A 15,837-nucleotide genomic window follows, 5' to 3' on the forward strand; every position below is an offset into this window, starting at 1 on the left:
ACTTGGCAACCCTAACCCTTTGGGACCAACGGCCATGCTCCGTGCGCGCGTGGTGGTCCGTGCTGTCGGCAGACACTGCTTGCCCGCAGGCCAGGAAGAAGTGATAAGGATGAGAAGGGCGTAGCGTCGCGTAACGTACCGGCCTCGGCAGCAGACGACTCTCGTTGCTCGAAGAGGCTCGAGGAGGCTGCCGGTCAACTTCAGAGGGCCGTCTACGAGGGAGAGAATCCTGTTGCCCTGGGGTCGGCGGGAGACTTGGTGCCCCAGGATGTTTCACGGCGGGCGTGAGAGGTCAGTCAGAGTGGACAGACCTCAGTGGCGGCAGGATCCACGCTGGGTTGCGTATATAAGTCGGTGGCATTGCGTTCATGCCTGCTCTCCAATCGACAATCCGCTTGCACTGCCCACCATGACTCCTCCTTCTGCCTCGTTCACTTCGGTGCCGGCTCCTTCGAGCCTGGACATGCCTGTCCCCACTAAGAGCCTCAATGCCAACGGCGCTGCCCCTCAGCAGAACGCCGCCACTGCCGCTCTGGCTAGCTACAAGCCCCACCTCCCCATTCAGGCTGGCAAGGAGCCTGTCGAGGACTACAATGGCAACTACCGCTTCGCCGAGATCCACGAGAGCTACGTCAGCAGGGCTATGACAGCTCGGTGAGCAGCCAACGACTGATGTGACTCTCATGCACGCACACCACCCTCTGACTCGCCACCCTCCTCTCAACGCCCTCTGCACAGCTACTTCAACGACATGATGCGCACCGCCACCTCGGACGTCATCGTCGTCGGCGCCGGCAGCGCTGGCCTGACCTGCGCCTATCGCCTCGCGAAGTCTCGCCCCGACCTCTTCGTCACCGTCGTCGAGGCAGGCGTGGCTCCCGGTGGTGGCGCCTGGCTGGGCGGCCAGCTCTTCAGCGCCATGGTTGTGCGCAAGCCCGCCAACGGCTTCTTGGACGAGATCGGCGTGCCCTACGATGACGAGGGCACCTACGTCGTCATCAAGCACGCTGCCCTCTTCACCTCAACGCTCCTCAGCAAGCTCATTGCACTCCCCAATGTAAAGCTGTACAACGCTACTGCTGCTGAGGACTTGATTGTCAAGAAGGATCCGCAGGGCGTCTCTCGCGTTTGCGGTATCGTGTCCAACTGGACGCAGGTCACCCTCGCTCACGGTCTGCAGAGCTGCATGGATCCTCAGACCATCAGCGCCCCCGTTGTGGTCAGCGCTACTGGCCACGATGGACCCTTCGGCGCCTCGAGCGTCAAGCGTCTGGCCAACGCTGGCCTCCTCCAGATGGGTGAGATGGCTCCCCTCGACCAGGGTCGTAGCGAGGACCTCATCGTGAACGGCACCAGCCAGATCTTCCCTGGCATCATCTGCTGCGGAATGGAGATCAGCGAGGCTAAGAGCGTGCCCCGTATGGGACCTACCTTTGGTGGTATGTTCGCCAGTGGGCTCCGCGCTGCTAAGCTTGCGGAGGAGCTGCACGACCGTTTGGAGATCAGGGACAACACCGTTGTTGGAGAGCGAGCCTGAGAAAGGGGAAAGTAGGATACAAAAGAAACGCGATCATCGCTTGCCACAATCACAAAGAGTCATTCTGATACACGAGTATTGAGATCGAAGACCCTGCGTGAGCCACGGTCATCGCCTTGCCACCAATCGCCTGACCGCTCCCTGCTCGAACACACCGACCATAATGCTCGCCCAGACAGCCATCAAGATACTCCAGGCTGCCACCTCATGATACTTGACGTTAAGAGGCTTTAGCTCATCCGGGCCGCTCTTTGCTGCCTTGGCCGCATGGGAGGCGAACCAGCCCAGGTTCATCGTGAGCACCAGAGTCACGGGAACGAGCGGTAGAAAGGCGGCGCAGACCACCTCACGGATAGTGGCTCGCAGCGTTGCGATGTTCGCGCGCGTCTCTTCCAGAGTGCGCTCTGTCAGGACTGAGACACGCGAGGGTGGGCGCCACAGCTGGGAAGCGGTGTGGGTGGTCGAGGCGATACTGAGTGCCGTGCTTGGGGGACGTGGCGGGCGAAGGGGTGGCGGGTAGGCGTCGACGAAGCTGCTGGCGCCTTGCTTGTCTTTATCTACGGCGTCCGCACCGGGGACATCGATTGAGGCTGGAGCGTCGTAGCTGCCACCGGCGAAGGGATTGACGTCCTGAGATGCGCCGTCAAGTGGCGATGAAGCTCTCGCTGGTTCCAGCTCTGCATCGCCCGCTTGCTGCTGTGGCGCACGTCGCATCGCCAGCTCGGTCTCGCACACCTTGTGGTGGCGTTCTTCCCCTTTCAGCTGATCCCTCAAATAGGCCAAAACCACGGCGGCGCCCACCACCTCGTATGTCAGGAGTAGCGCAGACCAAGTGGTCCAGATGGTACAATTGACCCCAACGAGCCACCACGCCTCGACCCATCTACTCCATGAGCTGGATATGGCCATCTTTTGCAGCGCTGTAGGCGGCTCGACTACGAAGCCCTGCAGAAGGAGGAGGATTCCGTCGAGGCTTGTCCAGTCATCGTAGGTCTGCGCCCAGCGGACTGCCAGGGCTGAGCTGGCCCCGACGGCTGAGGAGAGGATGAAGAGCGGCACGCCGAGATAGAGGAGGACGAGCGCGTACTGTGAGGTGAAGGCGTGGCCGATCCTCCTGCCAGCGCGCGAGAGGCGCGAATCGTTGCCGCTACCAGTCGCTCGAGGCACGATGGCAGTGAGGGCAGTTAAGAAGTGCGAGGTGATCCAGAGGTGAGTGCCGATAAGGAACCAGATCCAGTACGAGGAGATGAAGAGGCCGTACATTTTGAGCGAGGTGTGCCAGAGGTGCCCGCGGATGGCCATCCAAAGGGAGGTGAAGGCGTGGGCGGTGAACAGAGTGCTGAAGAGGCAAGTGATGAAGATGGGCTGCGAGCGCGAAGGTCTGCATCAGTCGACCATACTTTGAGTCAGGGAGCGCGACGAGCTTACATTGAGGATTCGGACCGTGTCCTTTGACTCGCCCCTCTGCCTCTTGGTGACGAGGGCGAAGCCGGACGAGCGTGCAGCCATGCCGAATTTGATCCAAGTGAACAGCAGCGCCGCAGCGCCTAGAGCACTTGCTGCCGACATCTGTCTGTAGAAGTCGTCTTGCAGAGTAAAGTGAACCAAGTTGCGCAGGTAGGTACGAGCGTCTCGTGTGAACTGAGTGCCCGTCTCTCCTTGCATCCAGTCCGGGAGGAGTAGCTCATCGTGAATCTTGCCTTCCCAGCGGACGGAGGCTGGAGGGGATTGAGTGAGGTATGGGAGGTGCACTGGATGGACGGACATGATTGCGAATGGTTAGGATGGAGGCAATGATCAGTCGTCTGAACACGACGTTGGCCCTTCTTAAATGGCAAATACATGGGCACACACACAGCGTGGGACGGAAGGAAGCCGATGTGCTTTCCTGCCGTCGCCGTCGCTTTTTCCACAGACCGGCCGTCATCTTCCCTCATCTCGTTTACCACCTCCTGAATACCGCGCTTTCGGGCCGCCGTGCCGCTATCAGCTGGGCATCAGCGACGGGGCAAGGTGCTGCGCGGGCAGACGGGCAACTTTGCCTGGTCAGAGCCTGACAAAGGGCGGGCCGTGACGGCAGGCTCCCGCATGATGCTAAAGTAAGGCTCTCTTGTCGCCTCATGCCATCCGTCTTGTGCAAGGGTCGAATTGCGCATCTTCATTGACGTCTGGGGAGAAAGAGAGAAACGCGTCAAAGTGTGGCTCGCGAGGGGTCTCAGCCGCCTGCCCGCCCATCTCTCGCTCGCGTGGCCTTTCGTGTCTCTCTGCTGCATCCGCTCGTCGAGCCAAGGGGCGGAGCGGGAGTGGTCCAACGACTTCGACTTCTTCGCGATACCCATCAATCCACAACCTCTCACTCGCGCGATGAAGGTCACACAGGCTACATCATCGGCAGCAGCAGGCGGTTCGGGAAGTGGAGGAAGTGGCGGCTCACGAGAGGCTCGAGTGGCCGCTCACTCCCACATCAAGGGACTGGGATTGGCGGACGATGGGACGGCGATGCAGGCTGCGCATGGTTTCGTAGGCCAAAAGACGGCGAGAGAGGTGAGCAAGCGACGATGACAGCAGGATGAGAAGCGACTCACAGCAGCTGATCAGCGCTCTGTCTCATCTATCGCAGGCCTGCGGCCTCGTACTCGACCTCATCCGCGGTAAGCGCTTCGCAGGCAAGGCTCTGCTCCTCGCTGGAGGCCCCGGTACAGGAAAGACTGCCTTGGCCCTCGGTGTTGCTCACGAGTTGGGTCAGAAGGTGCCGTTCTGTCCTATGGTTGGATCTGAAGTCTACTCGTCCGAGGTCAAGAAGACGGAGGTTCTCATGGAGAACTTCAGGCGGGCGATTGGATTGCGCGTTAGGGAGATCAAAGAGGTGAGTGGGCGCATACATCCAGCAGTGCATTGGTAGAGATCAGCTCTGACCTCTTTAACCGCCGTCACGCAGGTATACGAGGGCGAAATCACTGAGTTGACCCCCACGGAGACGGAGAATCCCCTCTCGGGATACGGCAAGACCATCAGCCACGTAGTCATTGCGCTGAAGACGGTCAAGGGCACCAAGCAACTGCGCCTCGACCCGTCCATCTACGAGAGCATCATGAAGGAACGCGTCAGCGTTGGAGACGTCATCTACATTGAGGCGAATACGGGCGCAGTCAAGAGGGTGGGAAGGTCGGATGCGTACGCAACCGAGTTTGACTTGGAGGCAGAGGAGTACGTGCCCCTCCCAAAGGGGGAGGTGCACAAGAGGAAGGAGGTTGTGCAGGACGTTACGCTCCATGATCTCGACATGGCCAATGCCAAGCCGCAAGGTGGCCAGGACATCATGTCCGTCGTGGGTCAGCTGGTGAAGGGCCGTCGTACCGAGATCACGGACAAGCTGCGTGGCGAGATCAACAAGTGAGTGGGCGCAACGCTCCAAGACTACGTTCACCGTTGCGCGAGCCTGCTGACATCATTTCTGTCTTTGCCGCAGGGTTGTCAACAAATACATTGAGCAAGGTATCGCCGAGCTCGTCCCCGGTGTCCTCTTCATCGACGAGGTCCACATGCTCGACATGGAATGCTTCACCTACCTGAATCGCGCCCTCGAATCCACCATCAGCCCCCACGTCATCCTCGCAACCAACCGCGGTCAATCCACAATTCGAGGAACCGAGTACGACGGGCCAGGCTCTAACACGGGGATCGTCAGCCCACATGGTATCCCGCTCGATCTGCTTGATCGCTGCATGATTGTTAGGACGCTGCCGTACGAGAGAGATGAGATTAGGGAGGTGCTCAGGTTGAGGACAAAGACGGAGGGACTGGTCGTAGGTGAAGAGGCGTTGGAGAAGTTGACGGAGAAGGGCGTTAATACCTCATTGAGGTTTGCGTTGCAGTTGCTCACGCCGGCGAGCATCCTGGCAAGACTGCAGGGCAGGCAGGAGATCGCTGTCGAGGACGTCGATGAGACGGCGGGTGGGCTATTCATGGACGCGAGGCAGAGTGTGCAGCTCTTGAAGGCGTAGATCGAAGACAAATGATAATGTGTCACTTGGTATCTCTATTTTGCATGCACATCCGGGCGACTACCACTGCACGGCCAGACCGCTAACAGCTTCGTCCTGCACGGCACGATAATCTGTGCGAAGCAGGCGGCAGCGTCGCTCCTCCTCATCCTCATTGCCACTCTCAGCGGCCATCATGTCCCTCACCACCTCGTCTGCCAAACTGTCAACAGCTTCGCCCAATGCCAGCGCTTTCGCCTCTCGTCGACGTGTAAGGGTCGCCTGCAACGCCTCACCACTAGTTGTAGGCCCTGTCCTCTGGATCTCCCCTTCACCTGTACCGGCACTCCAGTACGCCTCCTCCACCCTCCTTACCCACTCCTTACTCGTCCCCTTCCACCCCTGCTTCAGCGCCGCTTCCTCCTTCTCTTGCGTGTCCACATCCATGCCTCCGGTCGATGACACGTCCGTGCGCGGGGTACTCCATCCAGAGGAGTAGCCCTCAGGATCGAGGTCGAGCTTGGCAAGTGGCCCCTTTCCTTTGCCGTTCGTCTGCGGAGGAGGAGGAACTGGTGCCGCATCCACTTGCGCTTCGGTCGACTCGACTAAGCCGGAGGAGATGGCCATGGAGATGCCGTTGTTCCCGCCGCTGCTGCTGCTCGACTCTTCGCCAGTTGGCGGACGAATCTGGCCACCACCATTGACACATCCGCTCGGGCAGGCCATGACCTCTACGTAGTCGTAACCTCGTGCCTCTTCTTCTTCCTCCGGCGAAGCACCTCCATTAGCAGTCGCTGCAACACCTGCTGCACCCCCTCTGCCTCTCCTCATCATCCCGCCACCCCTCTTCGACACCCCCCTACCCCTACTTGCGGCCCCCACCCGCTCGCCATTCACACTGCCCGCAGCGGCGCCCTTCCTACTCCTGACGCCAGTCTGCTTCTGCACCTTCCTGACCAAGTTCTGCAGATTGCGGAACCCATAGCAATGAGCGCCGCGGAAGAGGATCTCGTTCGTCCAAGGGGAGCGGAGCGTGTACTCCGTGAAGTCTGATGTGCGAACGATGCGAGTGCTGAGTTGCGGTGGCGAAGATGCAGAGGAGCGGGCGTGCTCGGCAGCGTGATCGCGCCATGCTCCCTCGAGTAGGTCGAAGAGGTAACCGCCTGAGGAGCTGCCCGGGTGATCGAGGAGGGTGGGGATGCCTAGATCGTCCTGCTCTTGGGCAGCAGCATCGCGCCCCTCATTGGGCACGGGCTGTGCGATATCGAATCCCTCCTCCATCATGAGTCTATCCAGCTCCCCCGTCGTAATCACGCAATCCACATCCCTTGAGCCAAGGACCTCATCGAAAAAGTCCGCCCGACTGGCTTCGAGCTTTTTGTCGTAGCATGGCATGACCGCGACATGGTACACCGACGCGGATGCCGCTGAAGATGTCGTGCGTCGTCGCCCATTCAGTGCATCCTTTTTGAGCATCGTCCCTGCAACCTGCTGCGGGCTCTTCGTCCTGCTGATGAACGGCAGGAGCTCGCCATGCGTCTTCTCTGCGTAGCAAATCCAGCCAGGACACGCGCTTGCCAGCATAGGGAGCTGTCCATCTTTCTCTTTGCCCGCAGCCTTGCGCTGAAGGAACTCGCGGCGATGCTCCCTCAACGCCACATGTCGCGCAAACGTCGTGTCGAGGACAGCCTCGAATCCGAAGCGGTCCTTGAGGAAGAAGCGAACGCGGGCGAGGATCGAGCGCAGAGGGATGAAAGAAGTCTTGTCTGAGCTCGAAGCCGCGTTGAGGGAGTACTTTGCAGAGAGGGATGCGAGGCATTGTGGCGCGATGCTGGCCACCACGATCTTCTTCTGCGCGGCTTGCTCCACGGTAGCATTCTCCTCGACCACCTTGCGAACCTCTTCGAGGCTCTGCATGCCGATCAACACACTCTCAGCAGAGGTGACACAGCCGCTGCATGCTAAACAGTCGTTGAGAGAGATTTCAGCCGCCTCGAGCTTGGTGCGGGCGCGTGGAGCTGAGCTCGAGGAGGAAGGTTCGCCGTTGGCGCTGGTGGCGTTGACGCTGGTCTCATAGACGCCTGATGACTCAACCGCTATTTGAGTCTGAGCTGAATTGAGGCGTGATGTCTCGTCATCGAGTGGCTCGGGTGTAGGTGCATCCTTACCCTCTACGGGCTTGATGCATGCTTGTGAGGGGCCGAGATAGTCGTTGAGGTCGGTGAGCGTCTGCGCGTGAGGACAGGGACAAGTTCAGCCGTACAGCTCAGCATGGGCCTCATTGCCTCGTGGACTCACCAAAGCTCCCGAGAAGGCCATGTTGGCAGCGATGCGATCAAGTGGAAGTCAGAGATGATGATGGTGACTTGGATTGGTTGATTAGAATCGGCGTGACAAATGCGCCACTTTGGAAATCGACGCCCAAGAGCCGGCGGCGGACTGAGCAACCTTTGGGCCGGAACGGAGTCGCACGCATCTTGAGCGACAGCATGGCCTCCGCCGCCGCCGCCCTGAGGTGGAGAAGCAGGCACACAGACCAGCAGCAAGCAACACAGCCCCGCGGTCGACGACGCCAGCCTTGGCTTCCTCCTCGCATTCCCGCCCATCATCCCATCCACAATGTCGCTGGGCGTCAATCTCTCCTCGCCGGCTATCAGTCAGGCCTACAAGCAAGTCCTCGACGGAGAGAGAGACTATCTCGTCCTCACCTACGAGAAGAACTCCAACGACTTGCGCGTGCAGGTCTGCGAGAAGGGAGACCTCGACTACTTGCAGGAGGAGTTCAGCGATGGACGCATTCAATATGCCTATGCGAGAGTCAAGGATCCCAATACTCAGCTCCCCAAATTCGTCTTGATCAACTGGTGTGGAGAGGGTGTACCGGAGAACAAGAAGTGAGTGGCCATTGATACTTTCCTAGAAGGAGGGTCGTGAGAGCTAATGGATGCATACGCTCTTGCTTGCTTGCTCGCAGAGGACTCTTCGCATCTCACTCCGCAACGGTGGCCAAGGTTCTTTCTGGCTACCACGTCTCTATTCAAGCACGCGGAGAGGGCGATGTCGAGCCCGCCGTCATCATCAAAGTGAGATACGCTTCCACATAGCTCCTCAGCCAGACGACCTCCTTGCTCACCATTTACCCCCTCGACAGCGCATTACCGACTCGTCAGGCTCAAAGTACTCTGCGGCAGGCGACGCAGCCAACACGCAGCGCGGCGGGCCCATCACTGCCGTTGGTAGCAGCTACAAGCCCATTGGCACACCAGACATCAAGGGTCTCCAGTCAGCCGCCAAGTCTAAGCCAGACCCAATCGCCCCAGTCGGATCCTCGTACACGCCAGCGCGTAATGAGCTCGCAAATATCCGCGCAGCGCCTGCTGCTTCGGCGCCTCCGCCGGCTCCTCGACCGATGGGCGCGCCTACCGTCAATGCCCCCAAGGCCGCGCCAGCGCCGGCGCCTGCCCCGCCTGCTCCTGCTCCAGCTAGCCCCCCAGCTCCCCCAGCGCCCACGCCCGCGGCAGGCGCCGCTCCCGCCTCGAAGCCCGTAGACGACGATGATCGCATCAAGCCAGTTGGGACAGCGTACCAGCCTGTCAAGCTCGCCAAGCCAGGCAAGCTTGGAGACCGCATGGCTATGTTCAGCCAGGCCCCAACGTCAGCCGACACGCCCCCTGCTGGCAGTCGTGTGCCCAGCTCTGGCGGCGGCCCCGGAAAGCTGACCTGGTCGCAAAGGCAAGAGCAGGCAAAGAAGGAGAGGGAAGCGGAGGAACAGAGATCCAGGGATGCGATTGCTGCGGGGCCAGCGCCAACGATTCGTGGTCCTTCAGCGACACCCGCTGCCCCTGCTGCTCCGCCAGCGCCAGCCGCTCCTCCTGCTCCCGCCGCTCCTCCAGCCCCGCCTGCGCCTGCTTCCGTAGGCGCTGTAGCCAATGATCTGGCTGCCACTCATCTCGACGAGGCCACCACCGAGGCTCGCAGCCCACCGGCTGCCTCTGACGCTGCTGCAGGCGGTCATGCCGGCGGCCAAAGCGCAACGGTCATCTACGCATATGATGCTGCAGAGGACAATGAGATCACCCTAGTTGAAGGCGAGATCGTCACTGGGATTCAACAGCTGGACGAAGGCTGGTGGTCAGGTATCGATGCGCGTGGGCAGGAGGGCCTCTTCCCTGCGCAATACGTCGAGCTCTTGCCGGCTGAGGCACCCGCAAGTGCGCAGGAGGAGGAGGCTGTGCCGGCCCCGCCACCTCCGCCGCCCCCACCGGCTGCACCTGCGGCACCTGTCGAGCCGGAGCCAGAGGCAGAGATTCCTCCCCCGCCACCACCGCCGCCGCCTCCGTCGGCCCCTGCTGCTGCTGCCCCTGCGGTCGAAGAAGAGGAAGCACCCCCAGCTCCACCCCCGCCTCCTCCCCCGCCGGCGGCACCAGCAGCACCGGCAGCTCCTCCCGCCCCTGCGGCCCCTGCAGAGCCCAGCGGCCCCTACGCCGTCGCTCTGTACGACTATGCCGCTGCAGAGGAGAACGAGCTCACGTTCGAGGAGGGAGACAAGATTGTCGACCTAGAGTACCCGAGCGATGAGTGGTGGTCGGGGGTGAATGAGCGTACGGGCGATCAGGGTCTATTCCCAGCGAACTATATTGAGGTGCATGAGTGAGTGCGAGGAAAGGGTCTGATGTGCTGTATCTCTGTCGACTTGAAAATCGAATATCCTGTTGCTTGATCGATGGAAGAGTACGGGGGGTAGAGTGAGAGCAGGGTGGATTACGTCAGCACGACGAGGCGATCGATGGACGCGGAGTGGCGGGCGGGTGTGCAGCTGAGCTTTCGTCTCTCTCTCCGTCCGTCATCTCTACCTTCTGCCCCCTCTGTCCCTTTACACTCGCCCAATATGGGCGGCGACCTCAACGCCAAGAAGTCGTGGCATCCGCTGCTCCGTGTCAACCAAGAGAAGGTCTGGAAGCAAGAAAAGGCCGCCTATGAGGAGCGCAAGAAGCTCGATGAGCTCCGTCGGGAACGAGACCAAGAGCGCGAGATGCAAGAGCTGCAGCGTCTCCAAGAGGAAGCCGGGGGAAAGAAGAGGGAGGACAGGGTCGATTGGCTCTATGCTGCTCCTAGTGGGGCGGGGGGACAAGGGCCGAGTGAGGGGGAGTTGGAGGAGTACCTGTTGGGGAAAAAGAGGGTGGATCAGTTTATTCAGAAGAAGGCGAGGGAACAGCAGGCATCGCAGCAGGCCGAGGGAGCCGCGAAGCATAGTGCTGGAGCCTCTTCTTCTTCTTCTGGTGGTGGATCATTCCAAGCTCTTGGGCAGAATGTGAATTCAGCAGGTGACCTAGCGGCCAAGATTCGCGAGGACCCAATGTTCGCTATCAAGCAGCAGGAGCAGGCTGCGTATCAGGCGCTGCTGAAAGATCCGACAAGATTGAGGCAGATGAGGATGGCGGCGGGCCTGGACGTAGGTGACGAAGACGATGAGAGAAGAAAGAGAAAGGAGGATAAGAGACGGAGGAAAGACGAGAGGGAAAAGGAGAGAGAGAGGAGGCACAATGGTGGGCATCGTAGTCGGCGCGAGGATGACCACGACAGGCGCAGAAGCCCCCATCGCTACGACGATGACGACCGGGGGGACAGGTATCACAGCCGACGTCGCGAAGAAGAGCGAGGAGACAGGGGAGCAGGCAGCTCGAGACGATACCCTGACGAGAGGTCTCCTCGTGTCAATGGGCACGACAGAAGGCCACGCTCTCCACCGCCACGCCATCTCGATGACAGAGAAGACCACTATCGACGAGATCAACGCCCTCGCAACGGCCGCGAGTACGACGATCGCCGTCCATATGACGGCTACCGGAATGGCGATTCGAGAGGCTATCGCAGAGAAGACGAGGATCGTCATCGTCCTTCGTATCGTCGCGACGAGGAGCGTCGCCGGCCCTCTCCGCCACGACATCACGAAGATCGCCGCCCGCCACCTCCAGCTCGGGAACGCTCTCCTCCACGTCGACCTTCACCTCCAATCACCTCGGGCAACGACAGCAACAGCCGACCCCTCGAGCAAAGTGCCGAGGAGCGTCGCGCAGCCGCCCTTGCCCGAATGGAAAGCAATGCTCGAGCGATGCGGGAGTCACGCGAGTCCTACTTGGCAAAAGCCCGCGCAGAGGAGGAAGCAGATGCAGAGCGTGACGAGCGACTGCGCAAGGCTGCAGAGCGACGCGCTGGTGGTGCAGCTTCGAGGGACGAGGGTGGTATGGGTCCCGACTTCCTAATGAGGCAAAAGAGGGAGCAGGTCATGGGTGATGGAGGTGCGGATGGGAGTAGTTTGGAAGAGGCATTGCGCAGGAGGGGGAAGCAGGGACTGCAGAGGATGGCTGATGAGTAGCTCCCGCAACATCGTACGAGACGTCTCGTCCTAGTCTGGGTCTTTTATCAAGCGTACAATTACATCTAAATTGTGGAGCGAACCAGCCTGCTGTGTTGTGCACGTCTCAGTCCTGACAAACAAACTGGTATCGACTGAGCAGATGCGGGATAGCCGCTAGCTGAGCTCCGAAGCGGTTCGAGCCGTCGTAGAGGTCGCAGAGGGGGATGGCGAGTAGCTTGAGATTCGAGGGGACGGCGAAGGTTGCTGTTCACAGGGGAGGGGGCAAGAAAAGGATGGAGTCAGTACCGGCAAGAAAGGGCAAGTACATCGAGCGGCGCGTACCTTTCGGCGGAGGCTGTACGAGGTAGAGCTTCTTGCACTCTTTTGGCTTGGTGATGTGCGGTGGGATGTAAGGATACTACGAGGCAAAGATGAGGAAGCGGATCAGCTTCGGCGCATTACTTAATCTGCTTGGTTGTTGGGCTCGTGCTCACCATGAAAGTCTCAAAGCTCGGCCTCCACCATGTAGCAATGCAATCACTGATATCCCATCCACCTCTGCCGCTCTCTTCTCCACCGTCCATCCCGTCATCAGGCATCAGCCTCTCGTCCAGTCGATCGCTCAACCCTTGGATCTCATCCTCGCCCGGACGCAAGTAGTCTCCTGGCAATTTCCAGAACGAGGAAGCCACCTGGATCAAGAGGACGTGCGGATGGCCATGTTCGTGGACGAGGAGTACAGCTTCTGTAGAGCGTCTCATGCCGAAGTCTTCGTAGTTGTTCTGAAGGCGTTGCAGGCGGGCCGAGACGGAGGGGTCTGTTGGAGCGAAAGGAGGGCAGAAGTGAAGGTGAGCTAGATGCTCGTACGAGGGAGGCGAGAAGAGGTCACGCACCCTCCTCGGGCTGCGGCGCCTTCGTAGTAAAGGTGTAAGCGCTCAGTGGCTGCAGAGTGATGATGGGAGACGCCATGTTGGGCGATCTCAGAGGGTTGAGTGAATGGTTCGAGGGAGCTTTTCGAGAAGGAGTGAAGTCAAAGCGTCAAAGCGGAGTCGGCTGCGCTCAGTCCGCCTTGCAAGTCCAAGGTCGATCGATCCAGTTCCGTGTGGCTTGCTCCTTGAGATCCTATCCTCAACCTCTAAGTCCTCCAGCATGTCATCCGCTGCTGCTTCATCGTCTTCCGATCCTTATGCGCCTTTCTAGTGAGTCACGAAATGATCGACTAGCATGGAATGTTTCGCTGACCCTCCCTCTTCTCGCCACGCTCTCGCACAGCTACTGGGATGCAGCGGCTTACAACTGGGCCTTCGACTACAATGGCTACTATGCAACGTATGGGTACCCTCAGCAAGGTAGCGCAGGCGGTGCCTCTTCCTCAGCATACCCCGCTTCTTCTGCCGCTGCAGCTCCAACGAACAACATCTTCACCAGCGCCGCCCCTGCCACCACCTCCTCCTCCGCCGCTGCTGGCGGCGCAGCTCAGACCGTAGAGGAGAAGCGCCGCAAAGCAATCACGGGTGGCGCAAGAGATGCGCAGGGTAATGCACTTGCTGGATCACTCAAAAGAGGGGAGCATCGCACTACGGTCATCAGAAAAGGGCCGAACGGCGATTACGAGGTGAGCAACACAGCTGCGAGATGTGAACGCGACAGCAAGCTGACCGTCGTCTACCCCATGCTTTCCCTTTCTAGGATCCCACCCTTCTCGAATGGGATCCCGCTCACAAACGTCTCTTCGTCGGAGACCTGGGCAACGATGTGACTGACGGTCTGTTGACCTCGGCTTTCCAGAAATACCCCTCCTTCGTCAAGGCCAGAGTGATCCGCAAGAAGCTCGATGGCAAAGCGCGGGGATATGGTTTTGTGTCATTCAGCAACCCGGAGGACTACTTGCGCGCTTGGAAAGAGATGAATGGTCGTTACATTGGGAGTAGGCCTGTTAGACTCAAGGCTGCAGAGAGTAGTGTCGAAGCCAAGGACATTGGGTATAGGCAGGATAGGAAGTTGGCAGAGAATGTTAAGCATGAGGCGTTCAAGGCAAAGTATCAGATGGGTGGGGCAGTGGGAGGCAGTTTGAGGCGGCATGGTGTGGGCAAGGCTTGGGCTTCCAAGTGAGCGGATCGAGGCTCGCACGGGCGAGGATTGTTGCTATGATCTGGATATCGTCTATTCATTACTGGCCAAAGTCCCCACCGAAGCTACCCCCCACCTTCGTCTGGCTGAAGTCCATCTCCCTGTCACGGTTGCGAGGCAAGCTTGCTCGGTCAGATATACCATCGATTCTCCATTGAGCCGCTCCAATGAGTGGGCTACTCACGGATGTTCGCGCTTGAACTTCTCGAAGATCTCACTCTGCTTCTGCTGATCACTGGTGGGCAGGCCCATCTCCTTCTGTCGATTATCGAACATCATCTTCTCCACCATAGCCCTCGTCTCGCCATCCAAATCACTCAGCTTGCTGTTCTCGGGCACGATCTTCGTCGTGTCGATCTTGGGGTCGGAGGTGAGGACATGAGGCCACCAGGTCTGCTTGGCCTTTTCTAGGTGGATGGTGAGGGTGGACGAGGAGGCAGCGCTATCCACTGACCAGGTGCAATCGTCGAGCTGGACGGGATTGGGAAGATCGCCGGCCATGAGGACGGTCTTTTCGCCATCTTTCAGGCCTACCCGCAAGGAGGCGCGCTTGATGGCTACATCGAGCTGTTTAGCCCTTGTGCCCGCGGGGAGTGGTAGTGTCACCTCGACATGGTCCAAAGCCTGCGTCCAGCGGTAAGGCAGGGCGGCCTGCTCCTCAGCTTCGCGCCTTCGCTCCGCAGCATCGTGCGCCTCCTTCTCTGCCGGGCTGAGTGAATCGTACTTCGAAGCGTCCATCCTCACGAATGGTGCAACTTCGTCGTCCCGGCTTGATGCTGCAAGTTGCTTGTGCCGAGTGGTACGAAGAAGTGTGCAATCGTGGAGCTTCGGACTGAGCGCCGAAAAAGATGGCGGACGGACGAGAGACGAGAGGCGCGAGCGTGCCGGCACTCGATTGGGTTCAAAGCAACACTTCTCCTCTCCTTGCCAAGCCTTCCTTCTCCCTCTTCCCTACTCGTCACTTCAATCCTCCTCACGCTTGCCACCATGTCAGGCGTCCAGCGTCGCTCCGCTCGTCCGTCGGACGACCCTGACGCTCCATCGCAACAGCACTACGACCCCCTCTCCGTCCTCGACGAGCCTGCCTCGGAAGCCTCCCCATTGGACGAAGCAGAGCAACGTGCCATCATCACCTCTCTGCGCACCTCGCACGACAAGTCTGCAAAGATCTACCGCTATGCGACGCTCTTCCTCCTCTCGCTGGTCATCATCACCTACCTCACCCCCATCCCGGCGTACATCGCCGGTACACACCCGGAGAACCACCTCACCTTATTCTGGGCAGCTCACCACGTCCAGGGCACGCATGAGGATCTCATCTATCTGCCTGCCGGGCCCATCTACATGCTCTTCTTCGCCTTCCAGGGCATCATCGTCGTGGGTGCGATTAGGGAGACGGTAGACTTGCTCGGCCTGGCTAAGTTGGGACCAAAGCCCGCAGCTTTTCCTGCTCCTCAGCCCCACCTGTACGGGACTGCGCCTGGCTGGCTTGTCCCTTCGCTGCAGGATCTGAGGTTTAGCAGTGCGACGAACCAGTCTGTCAATTCTAAGACGCCCGCTACTAGCCCGGCGGCAGCGCAACGACCTGGATTGGCGAGCGTTGCGCCGAGACTGGTGTACTTGGGCGTGCTCTTGGTCACGAGTCTGCCCATGCCGTTGATGGTGTTTGGCGCGGGCAATTTCACCAACGCGGCTTGGTGGGCCCTTGCGCCGGGAGCATTGCTGATTGACTTGTTGGTCGAGTGGAGCATTGCTGGATCGGAGAGGGAGATTAGGGGACTCGATGGACAGAGGTACAGCTACAAGGGGGCGTGAGGGCAGGGTCTGCG

The 15,837-nt window shown here is 59.8% G+C and overlaps 10 protein-coding genes across 10 annotated transcripts; 6 read left to right on the forward strand and 4 right to left on the reverse strand.

Moving 5' to 3' along the window:
• Window positions 1-409: 409 nt before the first annotated feature.
• On the forward strand, window positions 410-1,537 carry BDZ90DRAFT_227549 (putative thiamine biosynthetic enzyme; the record flags this gene model as incomplete). The annotated part of the gene is made up of 2 exons (XM_025504762.1): window positions 410-654; window positions 739-1,537. The coding sequence occupies 2 exons, from the start codon at window positions 410-412 to the stop codon at window positions 1,535-1,537; spliced, it is 1,044 nt and encodes a 347-aa protein (XP_025361415.1).
• BDZ90DRAFT_280287 (hypothetical protein) lies at window positions 1,358-3,304 on the reverse strand (the record flags this gene model as incomplete). Its single annotated transcript, XM_025509265.1, has 2 exons — window positions 1,358-2,902; window positions 2,966-3,304. The coding sequence occupies 2 exons, from the start codon at window positions 3,302-3,304 to the stop codon at window positions 1,646-1,648; spliced, it is 1,596 nt and encodes a 531-aa protein (XP_025361416.1). The 3' UTR covers window positions 1,358-1,645.
• Window positions 3,305-3,861: 557 nt separating this feature from the next.
• Window positions 3,862-5,595, forward strand: BDZ90DRAFT_232906 (putative RVB1-RUVB-like protein). Its single transcript, XM_025506433.1, has 4 exons — window positions 3,862-4,081; window positions 4,158-4,403; window positions 4,476-4,930; window positions 5,007-5,595. Exons 1-4 carry the CDS (start codon window positions 3,902-3,904, stop codon window positions 5,539-5,541), a joined length of 1,416 nt encoding a protein of 471 aa, XP_025361417.1. The 5' UTR covers window positions 3,862-3,901; the 3' UTR covers window positions 5,542-5,595.
• Window positions 5,596-5,601: 6 nt separating this feature from the next.
• Window positions 5,602-7,839, reverse strand: BDZ90DRAFT_280289 (iron hydrogenase; the record flags this gene model as incomplete). Its single annotated transcript, XM_025509266.1, has 2 exons — window positions 5,602-7,749; window positions 7,819-7,839. 2 exons carry the CDS (start codon window positions 7,837-7,839, stop codon window positions 5,602-5,604), a joined length of 2,169 nt encoding a protein of 722 aa, XP_025361418.1.
• A 300-nt stretch (window positions 7,840-8,139) lies between these two features.
• Window positions 8,140-10,162, forward strand: BDZ90DRAFT_208984 (hypothetical protein; the record flags this gene model as incomplete). The annotated part of the gene is made up of 3 exons (XM_025504030.1): window positions 8,140-8,414; window positions 8,495-8,603; window positions 8,672-10,162. Coding segments are annotated over 3 exons (1,875 nt in total), but the record flags the coding sequence as incomplete, so codon positions are not given.
• A 200-nt stretch (window positions 10,163-10,362) lies between these two features.
• Window positions 10,363-11,982, forward strand: BDZ90DRAFT_232909 (hypothetical protein). Its single transcript, XM_025506434.1, has one exon. The coding sequence runs from the start codon at window positions 10,409-10,411 to the stop codon at window positions 11,894-11,896; it is 1,488 nt and encodes a 495-aa protein (XP_025361420.1). The 5' UTR covers window positions 10,363-10,408; the 3' UTR covers window positions 11,897-11,982.
• BDZ90DRAFT_232910 (cleavage and polyadenylation specific factor 5) lies at window positions 11,923-12,908 on the reverse strand. The gene is made up of 4 exons (XM_025506435.1): window positions 12,772-12,908; window positions 12,373-12,695; window positions 12,221-12,296; window positions 11,923-12,142 (listed from the first exon to the last, which is right to left on the reverse strand). Exons 1-4 carry the CDS (start codon window positions 12,845-12,847, stop codon window positions 12,003-12,005), a joined length of 615 nt encoding a protein of 204 aa, XP_025361421.1. The 5' UTR covers window positions 12,848-12,908; the 3' UTR covers window positions 11,923-12,002.
• A 95-nt stretch (window positions 12,909-13,003) lies between these two features.
• Window positions 13,004-14,290, forward strand: BDZ90DRAFT_241288 (RNA-binding domain-containing protein). The gene is made up of 3 exons (XM_025507387.1): window positions 13,004-13,077; window positions 13,151-13,493; window positions 13,568-14,290. The coding sequence occupies exons 1-3, from the start codon at window positions 13,028-13,030 to the stop codon at window positions 13,988-13,990; spliced, it is 816 nt and encodes a 271-aa protein (XP_025361422.1). The 5' UTR covers window positions 13,004-13,027; the 3' UTR covers window positions 13,991-14,290.
• Window positions 13,798-14,768, reverse strand: BDZ90DRAFT_232912 (CS-domain-containing protein). The gene is made up of 2 exons (XM_025506436.1): window positions 14,193-14,768; window positions 13,798-14,109 (listed from the first exon to the last, which is right to left on the reverse strand). The coding sequence occupies exons 1-2, from the start codon at window positions 14,744-14,746 to the stop codon at window positions 14,049-14,051; spliced, it is 615 nt and encodes a 204-aa protein (XP_025361423.1). The 5' UTR covers window positions 14,747-14,768; the 3' UTR covers window positions 13,798-14,048.
• A 338-nt stretch (window positions 14,769-15,106) lies between these two features.
• Window positions 15,107-15,823, forward strand: BDZ90DRAFT_212789 (hypothetical protein; the record flags this gene model as incomplete). Its single annotated transcript, XM_025504147.1, has 1 exon — window positions 15,107-15,823. A coding segment is annotated over one exon (717 nt), but the record flags the coding sequence as incomplete, so codon positions are not given.
• Between the last annotated feature and the right edge of the window lie 14 nt (window positions 15,824-15,837).

This window comes from Jaminaea rosea (genome assembly GCF_003144245.1).
Source record: "Jaminaea rosea strain MCA 5214 unplaced genomic scaffold BDZ90scaffold_9, whole genome shotgun sequence".
Classification (NCBI taxonomy): Eukaryota; Fungi; Basidiomycota; class Exobasidiomycetes; order Microstromatales; genus Jaminaea; species Jaminaea rosea.